The sequence below is a fragment of the Lissotriton helveticus genome, chromosome 8, assembly GCF_964261635.1.
Source record: "Lissotriton helveticus chromosome 8, aLisHel1.1, whole genome shotgun sequence".
Lineage (NCBI taxonomy): Eukaryota > Metazoa > Chordata > Amphibia > Caudata > Salamandridae > Lissotriton > Lissotriton helveticus.
Genome location: NC_136069.1, coordinates 998,665,571 through 998,693,540, shown reverse-complemented (window position 1 = coordinate 998,693,540; position 27,970 = coordinate 998,665,571). Strand labels below are relative to the sequence as shown.

General features: G+C 44.4%; 1 protein-coding gene across 1 annotated transcript in view; it reads left to right on the top strand.

The window, feature by feature from the left end:
* PTCHD1 (patched domain containing 1) overlaps positions 1-27,970 on the top strand; it is a 691,546-nt gene that overhangs the window by 362,658 nt on the left and 300,918 nt on the right. Inside the window, exon 2 of the mRNA XM_078657843.1 lies at positions 25,004-25,664. Within this exon, the coding sequence (XP_078513969.1) occupies positions 25,004-25,664 (661 nt within the window). The remainder of the gene's footprint in view (positions 1-25,003; positions 25,665-27,970) is intronic.

The following is a 27,970-nucleotide window of genomic DNA, read 5'->3' as shown; positions in this document are numbered from 1 at the left end:
TTAAGGGATCAGGATGCGTCCTGATAATGAAGCATAACACCAATAGGGTGTGTGAGGGTCCACCAAACAAATATTTCAAACTCTTTCAGGGGCAAGAGACAACGCTATCATAAAGCCTTATGGGAAGGGTGGGATGATACCTTTTGTGAACTGAATTCTAGGTAGGGAGACAGTATACCGAGACTACCAGCAAATATTTCTCTCTCCCCATCTCACACGTCAGTGTGGAATTTGTTACTAGGAGGGGGGACCCAGGGAGAGCCAGGCGCGAGCTGGTCTTTCCCTGGGTGCGTTCGCGCGAGCAATCGAGGCACAGGTGGGGTTGATTAGGGGAGTTCATAAAGGGCGGTTAAGCAGGCGGTTGGGAACTGCGTAGCGGGAGGCAAGGGAAGGGAGGTTCTTTTTTCTGCCTTGCTTTGTTTATTGACTCAGTGGGGGTCATGGAGGAGGCGTCGGAGGTGCGGAGGGCTGTCCAGCTGCTTTGCGCTGCCGGGCGTGAGGACCTTCTGCGGCCCGGCGTGCCGGCGGAGGCGTGGGTGGGGGTGGCCCGCCCCCCTCGCAAGGCTTCCGAGGGCGTGTCGCGGGCGGTGACTGCCTGCTTGTCACCCGGCCCGGAGGAGGAAGAGGACGGTGCGGCTGCCATGCCGGCCGCCTTGCCGCTGCCGGCCCCGGTTCCTGTTGCCTCGGAGCCCCCGCCGGATGACCCGGGCGCCCACCAGCAGGTATGTGTGTTGCAGTTGGAGCATGCTGGTTTCCGTGGGGCGCCCGGGGGGAGGCGGGGGCGCTCTGCGGGCCGGCAGGCCCAGCTCTTGGGCAGGCCCCCTCCTAGTAGGGCGAAGAAGCCTTCGGTGTATCCTGGGGCGCGGCGGGGGAGGAGTCTCGATTCTCAGAGCCTCCCCCGGGCCCATTTCACTGCCACTGTGTCTGGGGGCCACTCCACTTCGGAGCCTGGGCTGCCTGTTGGGGCTTCGCCCTGCCTGTGGGTTAATGGCCAATGTTACTTGCTGTCTCCTGTCCCTACTGGGCAGGGGCAGGCTCCAGCCCCTTCCCCTGGTGCTGTGGTTCGGGGCTGCCTGGATGTTGGGGCACCCCATGCTGGGTTGTCAGGTTTCCCCCCCTCGGGGGCCCCCCCGGCCCCTGATTTTGTCCACCCACGTGCTGTTTCCCCCCCCCCCCCAACCCCCATGGCTCCCAGGTCTTCGGCTCCTGGTTACGCTGGTGTCCCTCCTGATTCACAGCAGTCGCATGCCCCTGGTGGGTTGGGTCTGGACCTTCGGGGGGCGCCCCCTGCTACCAGCCAGTTGGTGTTCCCGGTTCCTCGTGAGATGCCCGGTGCCCCCCAGGGTTTGGTGGCCGGGCTGGGTGTTGGCTCTGGGTTTGCGACTACGCCCGGTTCATCTGTGGGTGTTCCCCTTGGCTCTGTGGGGGGTGGCATCCGTGCAGGTTCTTCACAGTCCGGCTTGAGCGGCCGCAGTTTTCATGTCGCGACTCCAGCTGGGCGGCTGTTGACTGGTTCTGCGGGCTTGGGGACTGTCCCTACGGCTGTTTCCAGTGGTGCACTCACGGGGGAGTCATCTGGAGCGGATCTCTCTTCTGCAGCTCTGCGCGCGCGGCGCTGTAATGACATTGATTGGCAGTTTTATGATGGGGGAATTGGAGATGGGGCGCTGCCAAGTGGCAGTGGACAAGTTTCATTTTCGGGGGATGTTTTGAGCTTGGTTATACAAGATGATGATTTGGAAGAGGGGGAGTTGAGGGAGAGGGATGGTGGGCTTTTGGCAGCACGGGCCCAGAGGGGTGGGCTGGGGCAACTCCCTGTTTCTCGTATATTGCAGGAGTCATGTGCGGACCACGCAGCAGTACGTGAGGCAGCGGGGAGTAGACCACCTCGAGGGGATCATGTTGCTTCTCAGCAGAAGTCGGCACAGTTGCCAACAGGTAAGGATGGATGGTGGGCTGTGTGGAACCCAGGGGAGAGTCTCCCGGCTAAGCGTACCAAATCGATTGGTACGGGTGATGGGGTTATTGGTGAGCGAGTCGCTCTGGCACCGAGGCTGGAGTGGCCGGTGAATTTGAATGTTTCTAATGTGCATACTGCGGGGGAAGTTTCTACCAGTGGGGTGGGGACGGCTGCTACACACCTGTTACGGAGGATAGTATCCTGCCTAAAAAATTGCCTTATTCTGGGGTGGGGATGCCTTTGGGGTCCCATTTGTCTGAAAAAACTAAAACTCGCATCTGGAGTGGTGAATTTGTGGATGTGTTTCGGCTTCTCCATAGAGATGTACAAGCTAAGGAAGGGTCAAAGGAGGAGGAATTGGAGTTGGCTCGGAGGCCTCGAGTTCCGAAGTCTATTGAGAACTGGACGTCGGCCTTTTTAATTTATGCTAGTGTTTATTGCCAGCGTCATCCGAGTAAGGCAGTCGACATGTTTAAATATGCTGATGTCATCCGTAAGGCTCATAGTTACTTTGGAGGCTTTGCCTGGCTGTCGTATGACGAGGAGTTCCGTGCCCGTATGAGTGTTTTCCCGGAGCGTTCTTGGGGTGAGGTCGATGCGGAGTTGTGGCTCCAGTGGATGGCGTCTGCTCACCCGCCTGCTACGACCCATACGGCTAGCGGCCAGCCGGTGCATTATCGGCCCTTTCCATTTCGCCCCGCTCTTTTCGGGACGGGGGTTTGGGGCAGAGGGCAGTCCTCCACGTCTGGCGCGTGCTGGCATTTTAACAGAGGTTCGTGCAACCGGCCCGCATGCAGATACAAGCATGAGTGTGCGCAGTGCGGGGGGCGACATGCTCTCACCCAGTGTTTTCCCGGACAGCGTTTTGGAGACCAAGGGAGGGGTACCGGGGGCAGGGGACAACCCTCGCACTTTGTCTGTAAGAGCGCCTACTCCTATTAGAAAGGACGTACTCGATTTGTGGTTGGTGGACTATCCTGATTTTTAGGCTTCTAAGACTTTGTCCTGGGGTTTCAGAGTTGGTTTCAGGATTGGGTACCAGGGCCCACGGTTGGGTAGGTGGTCTGATAATCTGAAGTCTGCGAAGGAGTGCCCCCAGGTTGTGCAGAAGAAGTTGGATGCTGAGCTTGCGGCGGGCAGGATTGCTGGTCCTTTTCTTAGCTGTCCTATCCCTGATTTGATAGTCTCTCCGCTGGGTGTGGTCCCCAAAAAGGCGGCTGGGGAGTTTCGCCTCATTCACCATCTGTCCTGGCCTGAGGGTGCCTCCATCAACGATTTTATTGACCCGGCTGATTCTACAGTGACTTATGCTTCCGTGGACGACGCCTTGCGGCTCGTTCGCTCGGCAGGAGTTGGTGCCTTGCTGGCGAAGAGTGACATTCAGTCGGCTTTCCGGCTTCTGCCCATTCATCCTTGGGATTTCGGTCTCTTGGGTATGCATTTTGGTGGCTATTTCTATGTCGATAAGGTGTTGCCAATGGGCTGCTCGGTTTCCTGTTCCCTCTTCGAAACCTTCAGTACCTTTCTGCAGTGGCGCTTCACTTTCCTCAGCGGCCACGCCCTGGTCTGTCATTACCTTGATGATTTTCTTTTCATTGGTGAGGGTCAGTCTGGGCAGTGTCAGTCAGCTTTGGAGATCTTTCAGGCTATGTCTGGAGAGCTGGGCGTTCCTTTGGCACCGGATAAGACTGAGGGTCCGTGTACATCTCTGACTTTTCTGGGAATTGAAATCGATACTCTGGCTATGATGGCACGTCTGCCTGCTGATAAAGTACAGGAGATGTCCGATTTCATCAGGTTGGTTTTGGGTGAACGCAAGTTGGAACTACGGAAGGTTCAGAAGCTTTTGGGGTATCTGAATTTTGCGTGTCGGGTTGTTCGGGCGGGTAGGACATTTTGTCGACGTCTTGGCCTCTCGATGTCCGGCGCCCGCCTTCCTCATCACCGGGTGCGCCTTACAACAGCCGTCCGTGCAGATTTGGGTGTCTGGTTGCGTTTCCTGCAAGATTTCAATGGCATGTCCTTGTTTTTTGCGGACGAGGACATTGTGTGGCAGGTGCAGCTTTTCACGGATGCATCAGGGGCTAATGGCTTCGGCATCTTTTGGGAAGGGCGTTGGTGCGCGGCCGGCTGGCCAGTGCATTGGCGGAACCAGGGTCGCAGCATCGCGTTTTTGGAGCTCTTCCCGTTGTTGGTCGCCCTGTATATCTGGGGGGCGGAGTTTCAGAATCGTTCTGTCTTGTTCCACGTGGACAACATGGCTGTAGTTTACCTCATTAATAAGCAGAGGGCTCGTGATTTGCGTGTATTGAAGCTCTTGCGCGCTTTCATGTTGAGGTGTCTGCAACTGAATATTGTCTTTAAAGCTCAGCATGTTCCGGGAGCCACTAATTGCATCGCTGATTCTTTATCTCGCTTTCAGTGGTCAGAATTCCGCAAATTGGCTCCCGGGGCGGACCTGGAACCGACGGCGATCCCACAGTACGTATGGGCTTTGGGGGAGTGAGGGTACGCCACTTGGTTGAGCATTCAGTGGCTGTCTCCACCCGTCGGAGTTATTTGAAGGCCTGGCAGGAGTTTTTACAGTTTGGTGAGGAGATGGCGGGTCCGGTACGGGCTGTGTTATCTGATGAACAATTCTTATTGCAGTTTGTTTTGCATTTGGCGGACAAAGGCCTCTCCCACACGACCATTTCGGGCAAGTTGGCTGGGGTGTCTTTTTACGGGTTGCTTTGGTGGGGGAGGGATCCTGTTGGGGAGGTGTTGGTTCGAAAAGTTTTAAAAGGTTTGGGTAGGCTTCAGGCTGGTGCTCAGAAGCTCCGGCAGCCGGTGACCTTTGATTTGCTTCAGCTGCTTTTATCGCAATTGGAGGTGTGCTGTTATGATGCCTTTGAGTGCCAGAAATTTTGTGTTTTGTGTGGTTATTCTTTGGTGCTTTTCGGGCCTCTGAACTGCTGGGTTTGAGGGACAGAGTGGGTATGACTAGCAGTGAGGTGGTGGTGGAGCATGACAGGGTGCGCATGTGGTTGCGTATGTCCAAGACTGATCAGATGGGATGGGGTAAGTGGGTGTTTTTGGGCCGGAGCGGTGTGCCTTCTTGCTGCCCTGTGGGGGAATGGGAGGTTTTTGTGTCCTCATCTCACTTTGCCCCGGGGGCAATTTTTTTGTCATGCTGATGGCAGCCCCATTATTGTTTCTCAGTTGTTGGCTGTCCTTCGCAAGGTTTTGTTGGGCCTGGGGCGGGATCCTTCTCAATTTGGTACTCATTCCTTCAGGATTGGGGCAGCGACAGAGGCCGCCAGGTTGGGGTGGGATTGGTCCCAAATTCGGCGCATTGGGCGTTGGCGCTCGAGATGTTGTGAGAAGTATGTGAGAAAATAGATCACCTTTGCTTCGCCTAACATTTCTTTTTCTCCTAGGTCCTTGGCCCTTGGTCGCTGGAGCAAAGCGGAGGGTGTGGATTCTTGGTCACTCTTTTGTTAAAAGGGCTGCTGTAGCCGCTGCACGTCAGCTTTGTGGTAGATCCCTTGGTTTAAGCAGTCTGACACATGACGTCTCCTGGCATGGCACAGGGGGCATGCGTTGGGGCGGACTCTTTCCTGCCTTGGCTGCTCTGGTTACAAGGGGTTGGGGGGGCCCACCGGATCTCCTGGTGTTGCATCTTGGGGAAAACGACTTAGTTTCTCTATCTGGTTTGACTTTACTAAAGTTAATGAAACAAGATCTCGAAGTCATCAAGACCACATGGGTGAGCACCGTGGTGATATGGACTGAGTTGGTGCCTCGACTGCAATGGACTGGGGCGAGGAGTTATTCAGCCATGGAAAAAGCCAGACGCAAAGTGAATCGTACCATGAGACTTTTTTGTAACCATTTATGTATATACAATTTGGCTCATCATCATTTGCAAGTGTCAGAGACGCATTTATTCTGTGAGGACGGTGTCCACCTGTCAAAATTGGGCCTTTCTTTTTACCTTTTGGAGCTCAGGGACTTGATTGCTAAAGTTCTTCAGGTGTAGTTGTGGTGTGCTCCTTCCCTTCCTCCTTGTCTTTGAGTGGGGCAGGAAAACACTAAAGGTTTTCCTGGGTGGCGGTTTTTGCTAGTGGGGTGGGCAGCCTGGAGCGGGTTGGCCATCCTGAAGGGTAGCTCAGTGGGTAATCCAGGGGGTATTCGGCAGGAGTTAGTTTCGGGTTCAGTTAGGTAGGGTTGTTTAGGCTTACTGTGTAGATTGGAATTGTATGAAATAAATAAATAAGTAATGTGTTAAAGAAATGTTTTATGCACCTGTCTTAAAATAAAGTGGCCTTTCTTGCTCCTAGAAGATGCGTGGACAGTGATTTCTTGCGCGAGGGGGGACCCAGGGAGAGCCAGGCGCGAGCTGGTCTTTCCCTGGGTGCGTTCGCGCGAGCAATCAAGGAGGCACAGGTGGGGTTGATTAGGGGAGTTCATAAAGGGCGGTTAGGCAGGCGGTTGGGAACTGCGTAGCGGGAGGCAAGGGAAGGGAGGTTCTTTTTGCACCACCCACCCTCCCCTCACTTTTGTCTATTAGTTGGGTCTTTCCTCGGCGGTGCTCTAGGCGCTGCTCTTGTATTTGGGCCTTGCCACTTTTAGGACAGGTGTCTTGGTTCTTTCAGGAGGCGGTTTTTGCTAGTGGGGTGGGCAGCCTGGAGCGGATTGGCCATCCTGAAGGGTAGCTCAGTGGGTAATCCAGGGGGTATTCGGCAGGAGTTAGTTTCGGGTTCAGTTAGGTAGGGTTGTTTAGGCTTACTGTGTAGATTGGAATTTTATGAAATAAATAAATAAGTAATGTGTTAAAGAAATGTTTTATGCACCTGTCTTAAAATAAAGTGGCCTTTCTCGCTCCTAGAAGATGCGTGGGCAGCGCCATCCTGACAGAGGACAGCTCTTCTGAAAGAGAAACCAACCAATACAGAGTCGTGAAGCTGTCACCGCCGCTCTGCAAGGCTGGCCAACGGCAATCAATTAGATTGAGCTTTGATCAATTTTAACATCAACACTGCACTCGGGAGGCACATTGCAAAATGACTAAGAAACATATATTTTATTTTACCCGTGCCAGTTCCACGATATGTGGGTCTCAGTCAAAATGAGAAACTGTATTGACCTGCGCCACGAGTGTGTATTTCTTAAATTAAGTGTTAATGTATGGGGTGTATACGTTCCCGCTGCAATGATTGACGTGAGCACACCACACTGTATTTGTGTTCCTGTATCTTGGTATTTTGTTATTGATGAAGCTCTCTGATAGTCTGAATGTTCAGTGAAGATGATGGGAAGCCCGAGGCTCTGTTACAGGAAGTGCCCCGGGCGTGCAACTGCCCTTATTATTAATAGGGAGACTATCCCTATTTCTACTGTGGTGTGCTGGGTGCAAACAGGGACACTGCATCCGGTTAAAGATATTGCGCTCTACGCAGGGCAGCTTCCGGTCCTGGGGGCAGCGCATTAGTGAAAGGCGAACTATACAGCAGGCAATCTGCCTTTCACCGTGCACGTGCAACCAGGCTTGCATTTGAAAGGAGGGCAAAGATTCCCCTGTCAAAGAGCTTAGCCAGTGACTGCACCCAACATGCAGAGGGATGTCAGGGGGTCTATGAGACCCACTTGCTCCTCACGCAGGAGGAGTCCATGGGGACAGACTGACTGTACGCAATGTCTTTGTGGCGCACAGTCAGGGTGCCTCTGCACTCACTTCCATAATGTGGCATAGTCATAGAGGCAAACTGCCACATGCATCAAGCTAAAAACCGGTCGCAAACGGGCAGATTCTCAGAATCTGCCCCTTGGCGACCGGTATTTTAGCATTTGGGATGCATCATCCCAAATGCAAAAATCGCAATTTAAGGAATCTCTAAATTGAAATTGCTTAAATTGCGATTGCATTTAAGGAATCCCAAATTGAGATTCCTTAAATGCTATGCATCAAAGTAAAAAAATTAGAGATTTCGCTAATAGGAGTAGCAAATTACCATGACGTTCAAATTCATGATAATTTGCAAAAACATTGAAAAGTGCACTTTTGTGCATTTTTCAAAGTTTCATGTTGCGCACAGTGTGTGCGCAACATGAAACTTTGTGCACATATGTGAAATTGATCTGTGCACATATGTTGCGCACAGTGTGTGCGCAACATATGTGCACAGATCAATTTCAGGGGTACAACAGGGTGTCCTTTGGACACACCTGCACCCTTGAAATTGCATTCTCAATTTGCGATTCGCTAATTGCGATTCGCAAATTGAGAATGTCTTCCCATTTATTGGTAGCTTCTAGACAATGGGTTGTGCACCGCTCCTTGATTTTTATAGTTCGTTTTAAACTGTGCTCTGGGGTATCACCCCCCTCCTGGAGTGTACACGATAAATCCACTAGTAGCACACCTATTACATCATAGGTGTGTCACCCTAGGCACAAGTATGGTGTGCTGGAACTACCAGCTCTGTTAAATCATATAGTTCATCCAGTAGTTCGATTATTCAAAGTTCTTTTATTCTTATATCCACATGTTAATTCACATTTAATTCTTATTGGCTCATATTAGGCATTAATATACATCATTCCTAATTCCAATGCATTTCGGTGCATACAGCACCTTCATCAGGGAACGCCTGAAAATTAAACAAATAACACACTTTGTAATCATAAGGTTCCATTCTATCTCACTTGATAACTTATTTCATTAACGTGCTTATTAGATGCTATACATTCTCTTCGACATTTCTATATACAATCTCTTGATTTGTGAAATGTGCATCCAGTGTGACAACCGCTATGTTTGTAGCCTTCAAGTTCTAGCTGTCGGTTGGTCTATGATGCTGCTAAATCATCACATGTTTGTTTTACTAATCGTTACGCTGTTAACTGCTGCCCGCACGGGCTTTCTATTTTTAGAGTATGCGTTCGATTCTTACGCTCGGCTGGCCGTTGTTAAATGCCTGCACCCGGTATCCGCATCTCACCTTAATCCCAGCTCATAGAGACTGAAGTCTGCTACGCGAAGCCCCTCCGCTCCGCTTGCTTCAACGGTGTTTGTTCAAACGCGAGTCTCGCGCATGCGTACATTAAAAGTGTCTTGACTTTTTTTTAAAGCTGCTTAAGACAAACTTTATTAATGCGCTGAGCGCTATCACTTGTCACGTACTCCTCAGGCTCGGTACATTCGCTAGCGGCGCATCAATCTAGCGGGTCCTGCACTATAAAAACTGTCAAATATTATTCTAACAATCATTATATATGCCTACATCAATTATTGGTCTTCATGAATTACGATCTCAATATGAAAGCTGTTGCTGATCAGTTACTGGTAAACTCACAATACAAAATTGGCTCTAGATGTTACAAATAGCATGTAAATTCCATTCTTTCATTTAGCCCATTCGGCTTAAGGCTACACAAGTGATAAATCCAATGGGTTTCCCTCTGTAGGAGGGATTTTTTGTTCAAGGGTCCTTCTTTTTTAGGAACTATTTCCAATACGCAAGCCCTCAATTGGCTTACGTTGTGCTGTTTATCCATAAAATGCGCTGCCACTGTTGATTTCAATAGCCCTGTTCTTATGTTGCTTTTATGTTCGTTCAAACGGGTCTTAAGTTTCCTTTCTGTGTGGCCTACATATCCATATCCACATGGGCATTTCAACAAGTATACGATGTTGGTTGTATCGCATGTTGCATTGAGGTTTAAGGGAATTTTATATCCTTTCATCGGGTGAGTAATGCTTGCACCCCTCATTATGTTATGGCAATTACCACAGTTTAGACACGGTACTGTTCCTTTGAATGTCTGTTTGTTTGTCGTGTGTTTGGGAGTTTTCAATAATTCACCCATATTTTTCCCATTGGTGAATGCGAACAGTGGTTCCTTATGGAATATTCCTTTAAAGTCTGGCTCCAATTTGACCATCTGCCAGTTTTTGCGGATGATTCTTTTGAAATCCACGCTTGCTTTGGAATATTTACTTACACACGTAATTCTTTGTTCCTTAATTTTTGGTTTCGCTGTTAGTAGCTCAGTCCTTGTTTCTCTTTGTGTTCTTTCCCTTGATTCTTTGATAATTTTTTCCGGATATCCTCGAGATTCAAACCTTTTGGCCATTGTGTCTAACTGTTGTTGACAAGTTTCTTCTTCAGATACCAACCTTTTGACCCTAAGAAATTGAGAATAGGGTAGATGAGTCTTTTAATGATTGGGGATGGTGACTTTTATATTGTAAGAGGTTATTTCTGTCAGTGGGTTTACGGTATATGTTGGTGTTAAATTTTTTACCTGTTTTTGTGATCTCTACATCCAGAAATTGTATGACATCCTTACTCATGTTCCATGTGAATCCAATCCTGTCGTTATGCAGTTTACATTATTCAATAGCTACTTTTGTTACAAAGAGAAATGGTTTATTCAACTAAATGGGACCTCGATGGGAAATTGCGCCGCCCCGGCGTATGCCAGTTTGTTTATGACAGCATTCGAAGAACAACATGTCTACCATAATGAAGAATGGGCAACACACCTCCTCATGTACGTGAGGTTCATAGATGATATTTTTTTGATATGGAAAGGCACAGAAGAGTCACTAAAACAACAGTTGGAGATTCTGGACACTAAAAACGACAGGATTGGATTCACATGGAACATGAGTAAGGATGTCATACAATTTCTGGATGTAGAGATCACAAAAACAGGTAAAAAATGTAACACCAATATATACCGTAAACCCACTGACAGAAATAACCTCTTACAATATAAAAGTCACCATCCCCAATCATTAAAGACTCATCTACCCTATTCTCAATTTCTTAGGGTCAAAAGGTTGGCATCTGAAGAAGAAACTTGTCAACAACAGTTAGACACAATGGCCAAAAGGTTTGAATCTCGAGGATATCCGGAAAAAATGATCAAAGAATCAAGGGAAAGAACACAAAGAAAAACGAGGACTGAGCTACTAACAGCGAAACCAAAAATTAAGGAACAAAGAATGACGTGTGTAAGTAAATATTCCAACGCAAGCGCGGATTTCAAAAGAATCATCCGCAAAAACTGGCAGATGGTCAAATTGGAGCCAGACTTTAAAGGAATATTCCATAAGGAACCACTGTTCGCATTCACCAGAGGGAAAAATATGGGTGAATTATTGAAAACTCCCAAACACATGACAAACAAACAGACATTCAAAGGAACAGTACCGTGTCTAAACTGTGGTAATTGCCATAACATAATGAGGGGTGCAAGCATTACTCACCCGATGAAAGGATATAAAATCCCCCTAAACCTCAATGCAACATGCGATACAACCAACATCGTATAATTGTTGAAATGCCCATGTGGATATGGATATGTAGGCAACCCAGAAAGGAAACTTAAGACCCGTTTGAACGAACATAAAAGCAACATAAGAACAGGGCTATTGAAATCAACAGTGGCAGCGCATTTTATGGATAAACAGCACAACGTAAGCCAATTGAGGGCTTGCGTATTGGAAATAGTTCCTAAAAAAGAAGGACCCTTGAACAAAAAATCCCTCCTACAGAGGGAAAACCATTGGATTTATCACTTGTGTAGCCTTAAGCCGAATGGGCTAAATGAAAGAATGGAATTTACATGCCATTTGTAACATCTAGAGCCAATTTTGTATTGTGAGTTTACCAGTAACTGATCAGCAACAGCTTTCATATTGAGATCGTAATTCATTAAGACCAATAATTGATGTAGGCATATATAATGATTGTTAGAATAATATTTGACAGTTTTTATAGTGCAGGTCCCGCTAGATTGATGCGCCGCTAGCGAATGTACAGAGCCTGAGGAGTACGTGACAAGTGATAGCGCTCAGCGCGTTAATAAAGTTTGTCTTAAGCAGCTTTAAAAAAAAGTCGAGACACTTTTAATGTACGCATGCACGAGACTCGCGTTTGAACAAACACCGTTGAAGCAAGCGGAGCGGAGGGGCTTCGCGTAGCAGACTTCAGTCTCTATGAGCTGGGATTAAGGTGAGATGTGGATACCGGGTGCAGGCATTTAACAACGGCCAGCCGAGCGTAAGAATCGAACGCATAATCTAAAAATAGAAAGCCCGTGCGGGCAGCAGTTAACAGCGTAACTGTTAGTAAAACGAACATGTGATGATTTAGCAGCATCATAGACCAACCGACAGCTAGAACTTGAAGGCTACAAACATAGCGGTTGTCACACTGGATGCACATTTCACAAATCAAGAGATTGTATATAGAAATGTCGAAGAGAATGTATAGCATCTAATAAGCACGTTAATGAAATAAGTTATCAAGTGAGATAGAATGGAACCTTATGATTACAAAGTGTGTTATTTGTTTAATTTTCAGGCGTTCCCTGATGAAGGTGCTGTATGCACCGAAATGCATTGGAATGAGGAATAATGTATATTAACGCCTAATATGAGCCAATAAGAATTAAATGTAAATTAACATGTGGATATAAGAATAAAAGAACTTTGAATAATCGAACTACTGGATGAAATATATGATTTAACAGAGCTGGTAGTTCCAGCACACCATACTTGTGCCTAGGGTGACACACCTATGATGTAATAGGTGTGCTACTAGTGGATTTCCCATTTATTGGCCCATAGGAATGAATGGGGAGGTATTTGCGAGTCGCAATTAAGGAATATTAAGAAATCACAGGTTTTTTTTAGCGATTTCTTCATGCATAGCCTTTTGCAATTCCTTATTAGCGAATCCTTATTTTTCGCTAATAAGGAATCGCAAATGGCATTGTTGATGCATGTGGGCCAAAGTGTTTGTGTTTCCCTCATTAGCATGGGGCCCGTCCCATGGAAATGAGGGAACTCTCCCTAAGAATTGCGCTAACACTATATGTGCACCGGAGCATCTGTATTGCAGAACGGCCAGTACTAGTGTCTGTGGCCCCTTCTGTAATACCAAAGTGTTCCTGGCACACAGAAAGCAGGTGGTCACTCTCGTGCCCATTGCAACCCCGGGCGCTTTGTGTAATATAGCTGCAGGTGTGCTAGTGTATGCGCTTAGCGATTCTCAATTATGGGCCAAGTGCAACAGAGCAGACAAGGAAGACACGCAGTTTCCTCTGCAGAGGAGCACAGATTTTCTAGCTTCTCCTCCATGTACCTTTTCACATGACTGGTACGAGTACTTCGAAAGTGGCAGTTTGCGATTTATACATGTGGTGGCAAATTAAAGACTTCTCTCTCACACTAGATTTGATTCGCCAACACTCTTGGATATGTATTAGTCTGTTTTGCTAATGTCATCCCTTCTGCCCCTTTGACAGAGTGAAAATATATCTTCCCTTCTCAAGTAGTCTTCCATGACAGACTATGGAGGGATTTAGCGATGCTCTTTCTATCTCTCTTTAGGCATGGAAGCCACAATCACAATCTGAGCTCTGGTCCAAACTCACAATTGTCGCCACTACAGAGTTATAACTAGGGTGAACAACGTGCGGACGTGGTGGGTAGTGGGGGGATTTTGATTATCTTGGGGTCGAACCTGGCACAAATGGGCAGAACAAACAGTACAGCACAGATGTACCACCTCCACGCCTTGGACCGTAGACTACTACCCTCCTAGTGCATTAATACCACTTCCAAAATGCAGAAAGAGTGCACCTGATAAATACAAATCCTGCACACTCAGTTGTTACTGGGTGTGCAGTTTGCATAAGGAGACGCAACATTTGCAGCCTAATAGTACTGAATGCCTCATTCTCCTGGTGAGGGGGGGGGGGGGTCTGTCTTTAGCAATGTATTTTATTTATGCATTCATATACGTTTTTTTTATTTACATTTTTTTCCATGAGGAGATTGAATGTATTGAATTGCAATTGTACACATCAAAGTTTTTTCATTGTGTAATTGTATACATATGTAAAACTACACACATGTAAACACTTGCATTCATGTAAATGGGAAATCAAAAACGTTTTCAAGGAGCGCTCCTGAAATCCTGTAGCATTTGAACCTTTGCAGGCATGCCCTTGGAAACAGCAGTGCATTTCTAACACTGGAAGTTTCTTCCAAACATAGCTAATTTCCAATGTTTGTGAATTATAACCTTAAATTGGCAGTTAAAATAATAGCATAGACAAATGTTACTTTCTGAATGTGAGCCTATCACGGAAAATGAAGAGTCAATATAACTGGAGTGGTGTTTGGGAGAAAGTTTTGCCGATTATACTGTTCGTTTGCTTTTTTACAAAATTGCACTTGTGTTTTGAGAAGGCCAGTGAAATATCATCTCATTAATTTTCTCTTTAATCCGCATTGCAGTGCTTCTAGAAGGATTTTTGGGCGATTCATTTCGCTCCTGGCTATAATGCCAAGCGCTAGAAACGTTTTATTTCTTGTGCTTAGCATGTTTATCATCTGCATGTAAAACATACATTATCTAATATTTTAGTTTAAGTGCTGTTGAGACCTGGTCCAGTGTGCATGAAGTTGACTAAAGACTCACAACATGACACGTTTTTTAATTAAAATTTGTTGTGAATTTCATTTCGCATTTTTTTAATTTTAAGTAGCAAATAAATGAGACATTGAATTGAATGAGATTAAGTTAAATAACCGTGTTTATCATTAATCATCTGTATCTGAAGCACATATCTAGTTTAGTTCAAAATGTTATTTTACCACTTAAACAGTGAACAGCCCAACTGAAACGAATGTTTTTTTATTGCTGCACAAATTATTGACGTGTTAGAACAACGGCAATAAATAACGGCTCTGCCTCATTTCTTGCTATTATGTATCAAAAACGTCCTGTAACTCATGGTAGTATCGCAAAATAATAAATAGTTCGAGCGTCTGGAAAAGATTCTGAATTTGAAAATTGCACTCATTGGGACCACAATTTAAGAAGGCTGTCAATCAAAAAAAGGCACTCAAGCTGATACAACATAATTGTTTGAGTCCTACAGGTATTAATGATTTACAATGTTTTGTGTTAAACAAATACGTATGTGCAATATATGGTGTATCAACTTTTTGGTTAGTAATAAGACCTTGAGAACTGATAGACATTCGTGACAAAAAAAAAACACTGTCCTTACATATAACGACAAGGCCAGACTTTGTAATGTTCAAAATAGTACATCAGCGGCCTTGATGTCCGCCAGTGCCTGTAAATGTCCGAATGGGCATTTCCACTAGAAGTGTCATTTGTTCAGTCAAATGCTGTAAATTTTCTTTTACCACTGTTTGATGGTGAACTGATCTTCGATATAGACTGGCTTTATTAATACGTGAAAGAACGGTTAAATATGCACTAACACTGCATCAGATTTGGCAGACAACTGACTCGAATTTATAAAATAAATACAAAAGACCTTGAGAAATCGATGAACTCAGATCTGAAATAATACACTTAATACAATTTTTCAACCATTGACAATATTTTTTGATTAACACTAATGCTGTAAACATAATCTAATAGTATTATAAAATGACTAGTAAAATATCTATTGTTAGTTATAAAGTAAGGATCATTGTGTCAGAATGTACTCCCTTCTGTAAGGAAATGCAAAGGTCATTTGTGACTCTAATACTGGCTAACCAGCACTCACCCTCTTTTTCAACCTCCCCGGTTACGCCCCAGTTAACATTGGTCAAAACTGACACTTTAACAGCTCTCCAGACTAGCATGGAGAGGTGTTAAATAGTCATAATCAGCATTGAAAAAGTTGACTATATGCAGCATTGGCACCTGACTGGTCTGACATTTACTGTAGCATATTGTTAATTAGGATATGTAATTTTTTCCCAGAATAACTAAACGTTACTTGTGCCCAAACTGACAGGCCAGATCTCCTCCAAACGGGAATATAAGCAACTCCAGACTTATTCTGGATAACTTGGCCTCATCAGTGGTTGATTCCTATGGCAAAGTGAGCACGAGATTGAAATGCAGTCTAGGCAAATCCCAATGACATTGATCACCTAAAGCATTCCACCCATTAATTATGTTTAGCTAGGTGCAGAAGGGAGCCTAATGACCTTTGTGTATCCACCAGCTACAGACGTCGTACATCCTGTGATTTCTTCAGGACGGTGTTGAATCGCTTTGTATTTCAAGTGGATGTATCCAGTGAGAGGTTTTTCTCATGGACAAAGCAAACATACATCTTGGTGTGGAGAGTGTGGCCTGTGAAACTTCCTTGTATGTGTTTATGTGCTTCTAATGGAACATTAGTTGCATCCCCTTATGCACACCTATGTCTCCTTGGTGCAGTCCTAGGGATTCCTTTGAAAAAAGTAAATCACTCTTATTTGTATTTTCAACTTTCCATTCTTTATTTGGTTCCTTTTTTTAATCCTTTTTTCATCATTGAATATTCATGAAATTATTTCCATTTCATTATCAATATATGGCATCATTGCTTCATTTCCTATGCATTTCGGGCATGTAGCCCTTCATCAGGGAGCATCGCTCGGTAACTCGGTGCAGAGTGTTCGTCTCGTCTGCCAGACCCAATGAAGAGTGCTGCGTCTTTGAGATTCTTAGCCAAAACTCAGGGTAAAAGATTTTAAAAAAGGATAAAAAAAAGAACCAAATAAAGAATGGAAAGTTGAAAATACAAATAAGAGTGATTTACTTTTTTCAAAGGAATCCCTGGGACTGCACCAAGGAGACATAGGTGTGCATAAGGGGATGCAACTAATGTTCCATTAGAAGCACATAAACACATGTTTGACTGCCGTCTAAGGCAAGAGGCGTTACTCTTATAGCACCCAGAACTTACAAGACGAGCAGTACAATTTTGTTCAAATAATATCCAGGCTGTGCACCAATCTTCAAATCAAACTTCCCTGTATCCCAAGATGAGAGCAGCTGTCAACTGCCCAAGGTTCCCAAGTCCAGTGCTCTGATGCTTCAGTCTCATTATCATGTTGGGGGTGGTTGTATGCTCTAGGTGTGGCGCCACGGCCAGGGCGACTGACGCTGGAATCTGGGGATCAGGGTTCGATCCCCGGCTCCGGCGGCAGGTTAGCCCAGCACCATGTGACTCTGGGCAATAGCTCGCTTAATCTTGCCGACGGCCCCCAGCGCCTAGAGACCCTTACGGGTGATTGTGCACTTTACAAATGTGGATTATTATTATTATTATTGTTATCTGGCGCCAAGGCAAGGCCAGGGGAAAAACTGTGTATGATCACTTCCTCCCTTAGTGCAACTTTTGAGTTCTTTGAGGGAACAGGTTGGCCTGCTGGCATATTCCTCTCCAGCCCTTTGTCAAGATCAGGAAGAATATATCTCATTTGGACATAGGCTGTGGAGCTCCTTAACCACCCCTGCCCCTTATCTTGGCCATGTCAGGGGGTTTGGCTTGAAGCGCTTTGGTATATCTTATCTTGAGTGAAGAACACTCAACCTCTACGCACTGTTACTACTGTGGTTCTAAGATTTAGAACATCACTACAAACTTAACTCAGTCTCAAAACAATAATACACTGAACGAATAATTTTTGCTCATGTTTTGATTATATTTACCAAAATGTTCATGATATCTTTTGAAACAAACATTCCTATTCGTAATTTAAACAAAATTACACATGTATTGCAGTTGTACAGAACAATTAATAATGATTGACGTCCAAGGTGATGTATTCTGTATGCCCGATGCATTTCGAGCTCAGCGAGCTCTTCCTCAGGGGCCTGAAATCTAAACATGTATATATGCATTATTTTCCTGTAGCTCAGTATTCACGACGTTCATAAAAATCCACAATATGCACGAGTTAATTAACTCAAAACTCACAATATGCAAGAATAATGACCTGAAATCATAAAAAAATCATGGAAAGAAAGTCTACCCATCTCCACACCACTGTGTTGTGATAGAAGAGAAAATGAACTCACTGTGCTCATGTACCAAATGCTGGTGCTCCTATTGGGGAACCTGAATGCAAGACATCTACTTTAGTCAGCTGTCCCGAAATGACTTTCAAAAATACAACGGAGACCAACCTCCAGTCCTGCCTTACTTCCTCTCAAATAACGCTGTAGCTCTCTCTTTGCACCATCATGTCGAAAAACCTCGAGCTTGTTCTGCCACCTAGAAAGGCAGTGTAAATCAAGATGTAAACGCTATCACTCGGTGCCACTCAACTAAAAACTGTTTTGCTCGCTATGAGGTTTCAAACCCCAAAATAACAAGTTCCTCTTACCTTGACCTTAACTTTGAACAATGAGAACGAAACCCGGACCTCCGGTTCACCCGTACTTTCTGGCTCGGCTGCAACAATTGCCGCTGATCGTTTTCTTGTACTATTGGCGTTCTATTCTAAGAAACTGAAAAAGGGCTACTGTTCTACCGTCCATGGGCACCATCTTAGAAAGGTGATTCGTCAGGGTTGAGTAACTGAAAAAGGGCTACTGTTCTACCGTCCGCGGGCGCCATCTTGGAAAGGTGGTAGTCAGGGTTAATAAGCTGGTTCTGGCTGAACCGTGATCGTGAACTGTGGAATGTGGTGCAGGAATAAGTAAAGAAGAAAATGTACAAGATAAAAAATGATAGAGAAAATAATAAACTCAAATGAAGAGGAAGATGAGTGGTACACTTTTCACTAAACATTGCAAAAACCAATAACATAATCGGTATATCAGTCTCAAAATGCAAGCACCACTCCTATGGTAACACAGAGATTCATATATGATTATTTACAAAAAACAAATCAGATCTATTTTTTCGTTGAGCCCTTTTGGCTCCTGCGTTTCTAATCTCCTGATCCAATAGATCTCTCTTTGGAGGAGGGATCTGGTGAGATCAACCCCCTCGTAAGTTCTAACTTTTTCCAGTATTGAAAACCTAATCTGGGATATGTTGTGGTGATGTTCTGACCAGTGTATTGCCAAATTGCTTTTCATGTTTAGATTCCTAATAGTACTCTTGTGTTCTGAGATTCTTATTTTCAGTTTCTTTTCTGTTTTACCTACATATATTTTCCCACATGGGCGTTTTATATGGTAGATGACATTTTGGGAATTACAGTCTCCATCATAGTGCAACTCAATTTCCTTTCCTGTGTGAGGATGATGTATAATCCTTACCTCTGCCACATTAGCGCAGTGCACACAATTGTAACATTTTTTCATTCCCTTGTAAGTAATTTCCACTTCTCTTTTAGGTGTCATTAACAATTATTTCAAGTTTTTAGATTGTGAATAAGCAAAGATTGGCTTTTGATTGAATATCCCTTTAAAGTCTGGTTCATTCTGCAGTAGTTCCCAATGTCTGTTCACAATGTTTTTGATTTTTTGTGACGCTGTAGAGTATTTCATGACAAAAACATGTCTTTCAATGATTTTCTTGGACTTTTGTTGAAGAAGATTTTCTCTGCTGAAAGTATGTATCCTTCTACTAGATTTGACCAAAACCTCATGGGGATACTCCTTTTCTTTGTATCTTTCATGCTGGGTTTCTAATTGTTCTTCAAAATCATTCTCTTCAGAGCAAATTCTCTTGATTCTCATATACTGTGAGACTGGTAGATTGTTTTTCAAGTTTTGGGGATGAAAACTTTGGAACAATAAAGCATTGTTGACATCCGTCTCTTCCCTGTACACTTTTGTCTTCACCTTGAGTTCTTGGATATTAACCATTACATCCAGAAATGGTAATTCTTTTTCACTCATAGTGTGAGTGAACTCGATATGTTCCATGCAATGGTTAAGTCTTGCAATTTGATTCTCTAGACTTTCCCTTGATCCAGACCATAATACAAAAATATTGTCTATGAATCTTCGATATATGATCGCTTGGGCTTGCCAATTGCTGTCACTATAGATGAAGTCTGCCTCAAATTTCGCCATGAAGGTATTTGCATAGGCAGGTGCCCCTGCAAATCCCATGGAGGTTCCATTTTGTTGGAGAAAAAACTTCGTGGTCCATTGAAAATAACTGTGGTACAGACAAAAATGTAACAGTTCCAAAATGAAAACCTTATCAGCTTTAATTGATGGTTGTTGCAACAGAGCCCATTCTACGGCTTCAAAGACGGATTTATGGGGGATAGAAGTGTACAGCGATTTTACATCGATTGTACACAGTAACATCTGATTAGTGATTGTAATTTCATTTAACTTCAATAAGAAGTCATTAGTATCTTTTATGTACGATGGCCATTGTTGTACAAATGGCTGGAGAAATTTGTTGATATATTGACTGAGTGGCTCAAAAATAGTGCCGCATCCGGTGACTATGGGGCGCATAGGAGGATCTAACAGGTTCTTGTGAACCTTAGGGAGCATGTAGAGTCGTGGTCTCCTAGGATGCTGTATGGTAAGGAATTGTTTAGTTGCTGGTGAAATGTGTCCTGATTTGTGTGCCTGCTCAAGGATAACTTGGAGAGTGATTTTTAATTCCTCTGTCGGATCTCTATCCAGTTCAAAATAAGTTGACAAGTCTGCCACATGTTCATCTACTTTGCGCTGATACATAGCTCTGTCCATAACAATTATGGCTCCCCCTTTATCGGCCTTTTGGATAAAGATTTCCTCATTTTCCTGTAGACTTTTTAAGGTGTTCCTGTCATGTACCGATAAATTCTTCTTTTTGGATTTGGGGAAATTTAATCGATCCAAGTCGTTCTTCACTGCATTCTCAAAGGCATCAAGAATTTTATGTGAAGTTGGTGCTTGAAATTTCGACTTTGGTTTAAATTCAATGATTTCAGGTTCTTCTTTCTCTGGTGGAACAGGCACCACGTTGGTGAAAAAATGTCTAAGTTTCAACACTCTCATGAATTTAAAAAAAGAAATGTCACTCTCCAATTCATTAGTGTCATAGGTTGGGACGAACCCCAAACCTTTGTTTAGGACTCTTATTTCATCTTGAGTCAACTCTGCTTTGGAAATATTTAACACTAAGTTTGTCTTTGGCTCCTTGTTCGCGCTCCTTCCACTACCTCTCCTGGTTTTCCTGCGGTTTTCTGTTTTCCTGGAGGTTGACTTGCGTCCCCTGCCTGTAACAAAAAAGACTGGCTAGTGCCTGTTGCTTTTCCAACTTCTTTCTCCACTGATGGTTGTTCTCCTGAAATTTGGGTTTGTGCGGGTGGTCTGTTGGTATTTAGGTCGCTGTCAGATACTAAACTTTCCTCTGATGTTGTTGGTGCGCTTTGGTGCCAAACAACACTCACCAGTTTCTATATCAGTTTGACGGTTGTAGCAAAAGCAATGGGGTTCTGACTGTGCCATTGGGCTCTTTTCTTGCTCTGTATATTAGGGAAGGGTGTTTGGTGTAATGTAGCAGAAATCATTTTTTATGTGTCAAGGTTCATTATATCACACTTGGAGAGTGCACCCCCACATAATCTGTCGTCGTATTAACATGGCCCAGCCCTTTCAGGTGAAAACTGATCACTGAAGGAAAAGATATTGGCCAACCAGCAACACGTTTTTCTATGTACATTTTGTCAATCTTATATACAGAAACTACTAAAGAGAACCACACCAGGCTGAGCGGGAAGTTAGTCCTTGATCCACTTAGGAATCCTTTCCTGGTACAGTGTAAGCAACAGAGCAATGTCTCAAATGTTAATTGAAAAACAAGTTGTGCACCTTTGGCAGTTTGATTCTAGAAAAAAGTTGAGAATGAAAATTTGAAATGAATACTAGATCTGCCTGGGTTAGACATAAGAAATTCTGTTGTCATGTGCAAGGTTTGAGAACTGCAAAAGCTTATTTTTGACCCTCTATAATCAGATTGGTTATGAGGACTGAGTGTGTGCTATGCTCTGATTGACCTATGGACGCTTACCTTAAAGCATATTATAAATTTGTTTTAAAAAATGAATCCTGGGGCCACGAGGAGGTGCGGTGAATGCACACCACTCAGACAAGAGACCTGGGCAAATCCAGAAGTGTAGAAAATGCCCATTATCATGAAACTAGATAAAAATATGACGTGATTCCTGATTCACAAACCAAGCAGAACAAAAGAAAACAGAGGATGTGAATATCCTTCTAAACATGCAGTGACTTGTGAGCTTGGTAGACTGTCTAAAGTGGCTTTTCAGCTATAACCCTGCTTTGTTGTCTGGAATGCCCTTAGTGCAATAAGCATGGGGCTTATCGGAAAGTGACGTAGGGAAGTGCCACAAGTCTTTCTGTCACGCTGCCCTATGACAATGAGAAAGTCTCGGTAACGACGCCAAAACCACCTGTGATTCTGGGCAAATCACTCAATCTCCCCGTGCCTGAAATGAATGTGTGTCCTCATGTAACGTAACTGGTGCTATGTAAAGCGCTCTGATACCCGATTTGGTTCGGGTATAGTTTGCGCTATATAAAACTCTGCAAAAAAAATGCAATGTATTTATGAAACACTGTGCATTCCTGTCCTTACCCCCTGCGCTGGCACACAAATGGCTGTCTAGCACCAACGCAGGCCCCCTTGCACCATGGTGCAAGGGTGTCTGCGTTGCATGCAAAATTGTTTTTGTGCAGGAAAGGGCACCTCCCAGCAAATAAACAATACAGAGAGGTGTTTTACTCTTTCTATTAGTTCTGCATTGCAGCACACATGGAAGGAGAAAAAAGAGGAGAAATGCAAATATTTCTCCTTGTTACACCTGGTCTGGAAAGGTGTAACGTTTTGGAGCTGCCCCAGGTTCACGTGATTAAGTAAATCTGGGGCAGCGTCACATCCATGGATGTTGCATGGGAAAACCCACCACAACACATAAAACCCATCCCAGGCGCAGAGTAAGGCAACACAGTGACTTGTGCTACTTTGTCAGTGCCGGGACACTCTTCGGAGTAGCCGCGCACTATACAAATACCCCCATAACATAACATTGTGCTTTTTTGTCTCACTCAATATCTATGAGGCCATTCAAACACATGCAGGGTGGCTTTGCGTGGCCTCATAAATATGTTTGAGAGGCTTGGGCCGCCGGAGCCTCAGAAGACGAGACACTCCGGCGGCACAAGCCTCGCATAAATAAGCCCTATGGTGTAAAAAAACGTCACCTTATCAGCAAATGAATGTGCCTTTTCAGGAAAGATTAGCTCAGAATTAAGAACTTGAAAGCAAGCTATCCCGTTCATTAACCTGCCACTGTCCTTGTGGCGCCAGGCCTAAACTGCAGGTATTGCAATAAACTAGCAATGCCAGTTTGATATTACAAATGAGCAGTGGTGTTACAACCAGACTGCAATGAGGGAATTAGAGACAGCGTGCTTACAATTATTCCAGGATTCGACTTATCACACTGTAGCAATTGTGCCTCATCCAATAATAATATTATAAGTCAATATTTATGTTAATGATGTCATGATATTTAGAGGGATCAAAAGGTGGAGAAAAGAAGACCGTGTATTTCAGTGCATTGATACCGATTACTTACAAAACCCGATTTAGTGAAATGACCATGTGTACAATGAACCTATGCTGTTTCTTTGGCATTAAATGCTGTGCATGTCTCTAGCAATTATGTTACACCGATTTAGACAGAGTCGAAAACAAAGGGCCCAGACCATGCTTGTTGTAGCAGTATTAGGTGATGACAAACAGCCCTCTCTATCCACAGCAATTAGAAAGTGTGATTTTTTTCAAACCACCAGCAATTTCCTGGATAATAAAATGTGCTCTGGGATAAAAGTTATAAAAAATGATACGCAATGCCTTCTTTTTGCTTATCTTTCCCTCATCCGTGATGGTCAGAATTTGCATTGAATCCTATTCCTGTGAAAGAACGTTCCTGAGTCTCTGTAGTTCATGGTTCTAAATATAAGCACATCGTATTTCATTTGCTTAAGCATTCGTTATTAAGCCATTCATTCATGCATTCACGTCTCCTGTGCGGCGATGCGCGGCAGCAAGGGAAGGAGCAGGGCGAGGGAGCTGGCGAGCCGCAGAGAATGTTAAACTGCCCTTCAGAGGATGACATGCAAAGGAGGATGAATAATTTATTCGGCCTGATATTTGTCAGTTTCAGGGCTCGCCTGCAGTTGTTGTGCTCGCAGTGGCTCATCTGTGAGTAATTCTGTTGAACAATGAGAACTGCCTCAATTTCTTCCTTAGTTTTTATAAAGAATGAGCAGAAGCTCAATTTTGCATGTGTGCATGACACATTAGAGGAATACAATTTATTGAGTTATCCTTAGTCAGGAAATAGTTTCAACGTGTATGCGCATTTCAAGATCATGCCTACAACCTCTAGAAGGAGTAAGGCAAAGTGTAGCTTTTAATGGCTTAAATATTTTAGTCTTGGCAATTATTATTTGAAAATGAAGCACTGAATTGACACATCCCAAAAATCAAAAGATATCTAGCATGAAAAGTGTTGGTCATGCCCTTGTGACAACAGTGATTTTCTTCATATGTTTTTTCAGTGCCCTTTGGTTAACTCACTTTGGTCCCGAATTTAGTCTACACTTAATGACATTTTATCTACTGATGTTCCCTTTGAGATTGTACATATTTTCTTGGGTGGGTCTTCCCTTATCTGGAATGTTAATTGTAATGTACGTAAATTCATTGATTTTTATAGCAATTTCAATTTAAATAATTACAAACAACTGGAAAGACACCTCAAAGATTACATATAATGCTTGGTGGAATCTGTTATGCCATCACCACAGACTTGACCATGCTTTTACCACTACTGTACCCTTATTAATCAAAAAAGATTTGTAATGGTTACCTTTAACTGATTTCCTCTCCAGACATTCTCCCTGAACGGCTTATTATGCTCCTTTCTCTCTTACTGTTGTAAGGTAACTAAAAGTAATAACTTGGTTCTCTAGGTTGCCCCTTTTCCCTTTTTTTTGTCCCTCCTTCCCCTATGAAAAAATACCCTTAAAAGCTCTGTTTCTTGGTACAGTTCATTTACCCCTTTGGGGTTTGTGTTTATATTGTTCTTATTTTACCCGCTGTTCTATTTCTTTTATTATCTTTTACTTCTGTAATGATGTTTACGTTGTATTTTTCTATTTAATAAGGCTTTCTTAACTTAAAAAAAAAGATATCTAGCATTGACGAATGTTTTTTCTGTCCCTTTGTGTCTTGCAGTTGCACTCGGCGGTGACCAGGATCCAGGTACATAGGCCGGGCTTCAATTACACCTTTGCCCACATCTGCGTCTTGAGCAACGAAAAGACCTGCATTGTGGATGATATTGTGCACATTTTGGAGGGACTGAAGTCAGCCCGCTCCTCAAACCGAACAACGTTCATCATCACCTATCCGATCACCCAGCTGAAGGACGGGAGGGAGGTGTACAACGGGCACCAGCTGGGCGGAGTCACCATTCACAGCAAGGACCGCGTCAAATCCGCGGAGGCCGTCCAGCTAACTTACTACCTTCAGGCCCTCAACGTTCTGAACGACGTGGTCGCCGAGAAGTGGGAGTCCATTTTCTGTGACACTGTGGACCACTTCCAGAGGGCCAACAAGGAAGTCAAAATGTATCCCTTCACCTCTGCCTCACTGGGTGAGGACTTTCAGAAGACCAGCGTTGTCTCTCAGCGCTACCTGATCACAAGCCTGGCCCTGGTGCTCACCCTGGCGGTGCTCTGCTGCTCCATGCAGGACTGTGTCCGCAGCAAACCCTGGCTCGGCCTCATCGGTCTGGTGACGGTGAGCCTGGCCACCCTGACCGCAGCAGGGATCATCAATTTGACGGGCGGGAAGTACAACTCCACCTTCTTGGGCCTTCCTTTCATCATGCTGGGTAATATGCAATTTTATCACTTGTTTAAATATGTTTGCTGAGAGTTGTTAAAGATGAGCAGGGGAGGACATTTTGTCACTCAAGCAAAGGCAACACAATAGCAACATATGCATTCTGGCAGAGTGTTCCTTTTTAAAGACATTATTATTGCAAATTACTCAAAGTGTCCCAGACAGTTACAGCTGATACTGTTTCAGAAGCAAGTGACAGTACTTCAAAAGTCTTTTCCATTAAGTGAAAAGCTATGCGAGATATAATCTGCTATCAGGCCTTGTCAATGAGGACTGTTTCACGCCAAATCAGGTCTTGTGTGAGATCTATGAAAACCTTGTGGACATGACCATGGGTCATCCTAAGAGATTACTGCTGGCAGTATTTACATTTGAACACATCTCTACTCATGTAGTACAATACATGCTTCTCGCAGACATATCTGGATTCCAGTTAATCTAAAAAGGGAAAGTTCTCATACATTTTAAATTATTTTTACGAATACTCTACCTCTACCTTTGCCAATGTTGCATGCTCTTAAATTTGAGTGAAGTAGTCAATCAATCAATCAGGGGCTTGTAAAGCCTGGCTACTCACCCTTGAGGGTCTCAAGGGCTTTGGGGAGGATGGCTGCTGGGCGGACTTGATGGAGGATCATTCGAAGAGCCAGGTCAGAAAGTCCTTCCTCAATTGGGTCAGTGACGCTGATTGCCTGAGGTGCAGGGGCAGGGTGTTCCAGGTCTTGGCGGCGAGGTAGGAGAACAATCTTCTTCCAGTTCTGGTCTTGTGGATCCTTGGGATGGCAAGTTGCGGGCTTCAGAATTGTCTGGTGGGTATGAGGCGGTGGTTCAGGTACGTTTGTTCTTAGTCGTGAAGGGCTTTGTATATGTGAGTGAGGAGCTTGAAGGAGACTCTCTTGTTGACTGGGAGCCAGTGGAGTTGTTGGAGTCTGAGAGCAAATTAAAGTTATGTACCATAGATGTTCCATACTAGCTCACCTCCTCACTTCATCAAGCTTTGCCCATGTTTACAGCTGCAGGAGTGGCAAAGGTTAACCAAAGGGCAATGTACTGCTCTCAAAACAATAGACATGCACTTCTCCACCACAGGCACCCTCTCTCACAGCTCTATCACTCATTATAGCAGCGCGTTCTGCACAACTGAGTATGCCCTGCTTCTTGTTTACAGAAGCACATGCTAACTAAACTGTAACACCTTCTTGTGGCTGTTTTGCAAACCCCAGGGCGCAAATCAAGCACTTAGTAAAGTAAAGTCCACATTTGTAAAGCGCACAATTACCCGTAAGTGTCTCTAGGCGCTGGGGGCGCCGTCGGGAAGATTAAGCAAGCTATTGCCCAGAGTCACATGGTGCTGGGCTAACCTGCCGCCGGAGCCGGGGATCGAACCGTGGTCCCCAGATTCCAGCGTCAGTCGCCCTGACCGCGGCGCCACACCTCTTCCACTTAGATATGGTAGCTACTGCCAGCATTGCATAGTACAGATGGCTAAAGTGATAATCTTGACTGATATGTCCTAATAAAAACCAGCAATATGATATAATATGCACATTTGGGGACATCTAGACTGCAGAAGATCGTTGTGAACTACAGTAAGAGAAGTGAATACCACGAATTAATATGATTTCTTTTCTGGATGAATGGAATTGGTTAGTATGCTATTAGAGGAATATATTTCTCGAATGTAAAGCTTTAGTGGATGAAGTGAGGAAAGCCTGACATATCCACATATCTTATATCGTAATGCCTTATGTTAATACTGAAGAGGATGACAGGTTATTTAATTTTGAATTTGCGGCGCATCTTTAATATGTTTTTTTAACTTAAGGTTCTCGGTAATTCAATACTTTTTCTTTGGGAAATGATGGCTACATTTGCAAACTGTTTGTGGTAGCACAATTCCGGTACTGGACAAAATGCTAATTTAGTGTCCCTATAGATTATTCAATGCACCTGGCAATGCTCGGGTGGATTGTCTAAATTATTAGAATGGAGCCTGCATTGCATTGTGCTTTACTTGGGAGCAGGAGTGCACCTCAAATTATGAAGATGAAGAACTTGGAGAAAAAACAATGGGTCGCTTGCACCATCACAGGCATTTTGGTAAATACCGCCTGTAAAGAGTAAGTGGCAACCATCCGCAACCAGGAAGTGGTCCTTGTCAGATCAGGTCTACATTGCTATGGCATTATATGGCTCCATGGGTGAGTTACTCAAGGTGAAGGGTTGTATGTGGCAACACATGACACACATCGAATCTTTGCTCTCTTGCGAGATGCAATGCAGTTACGCAACTGT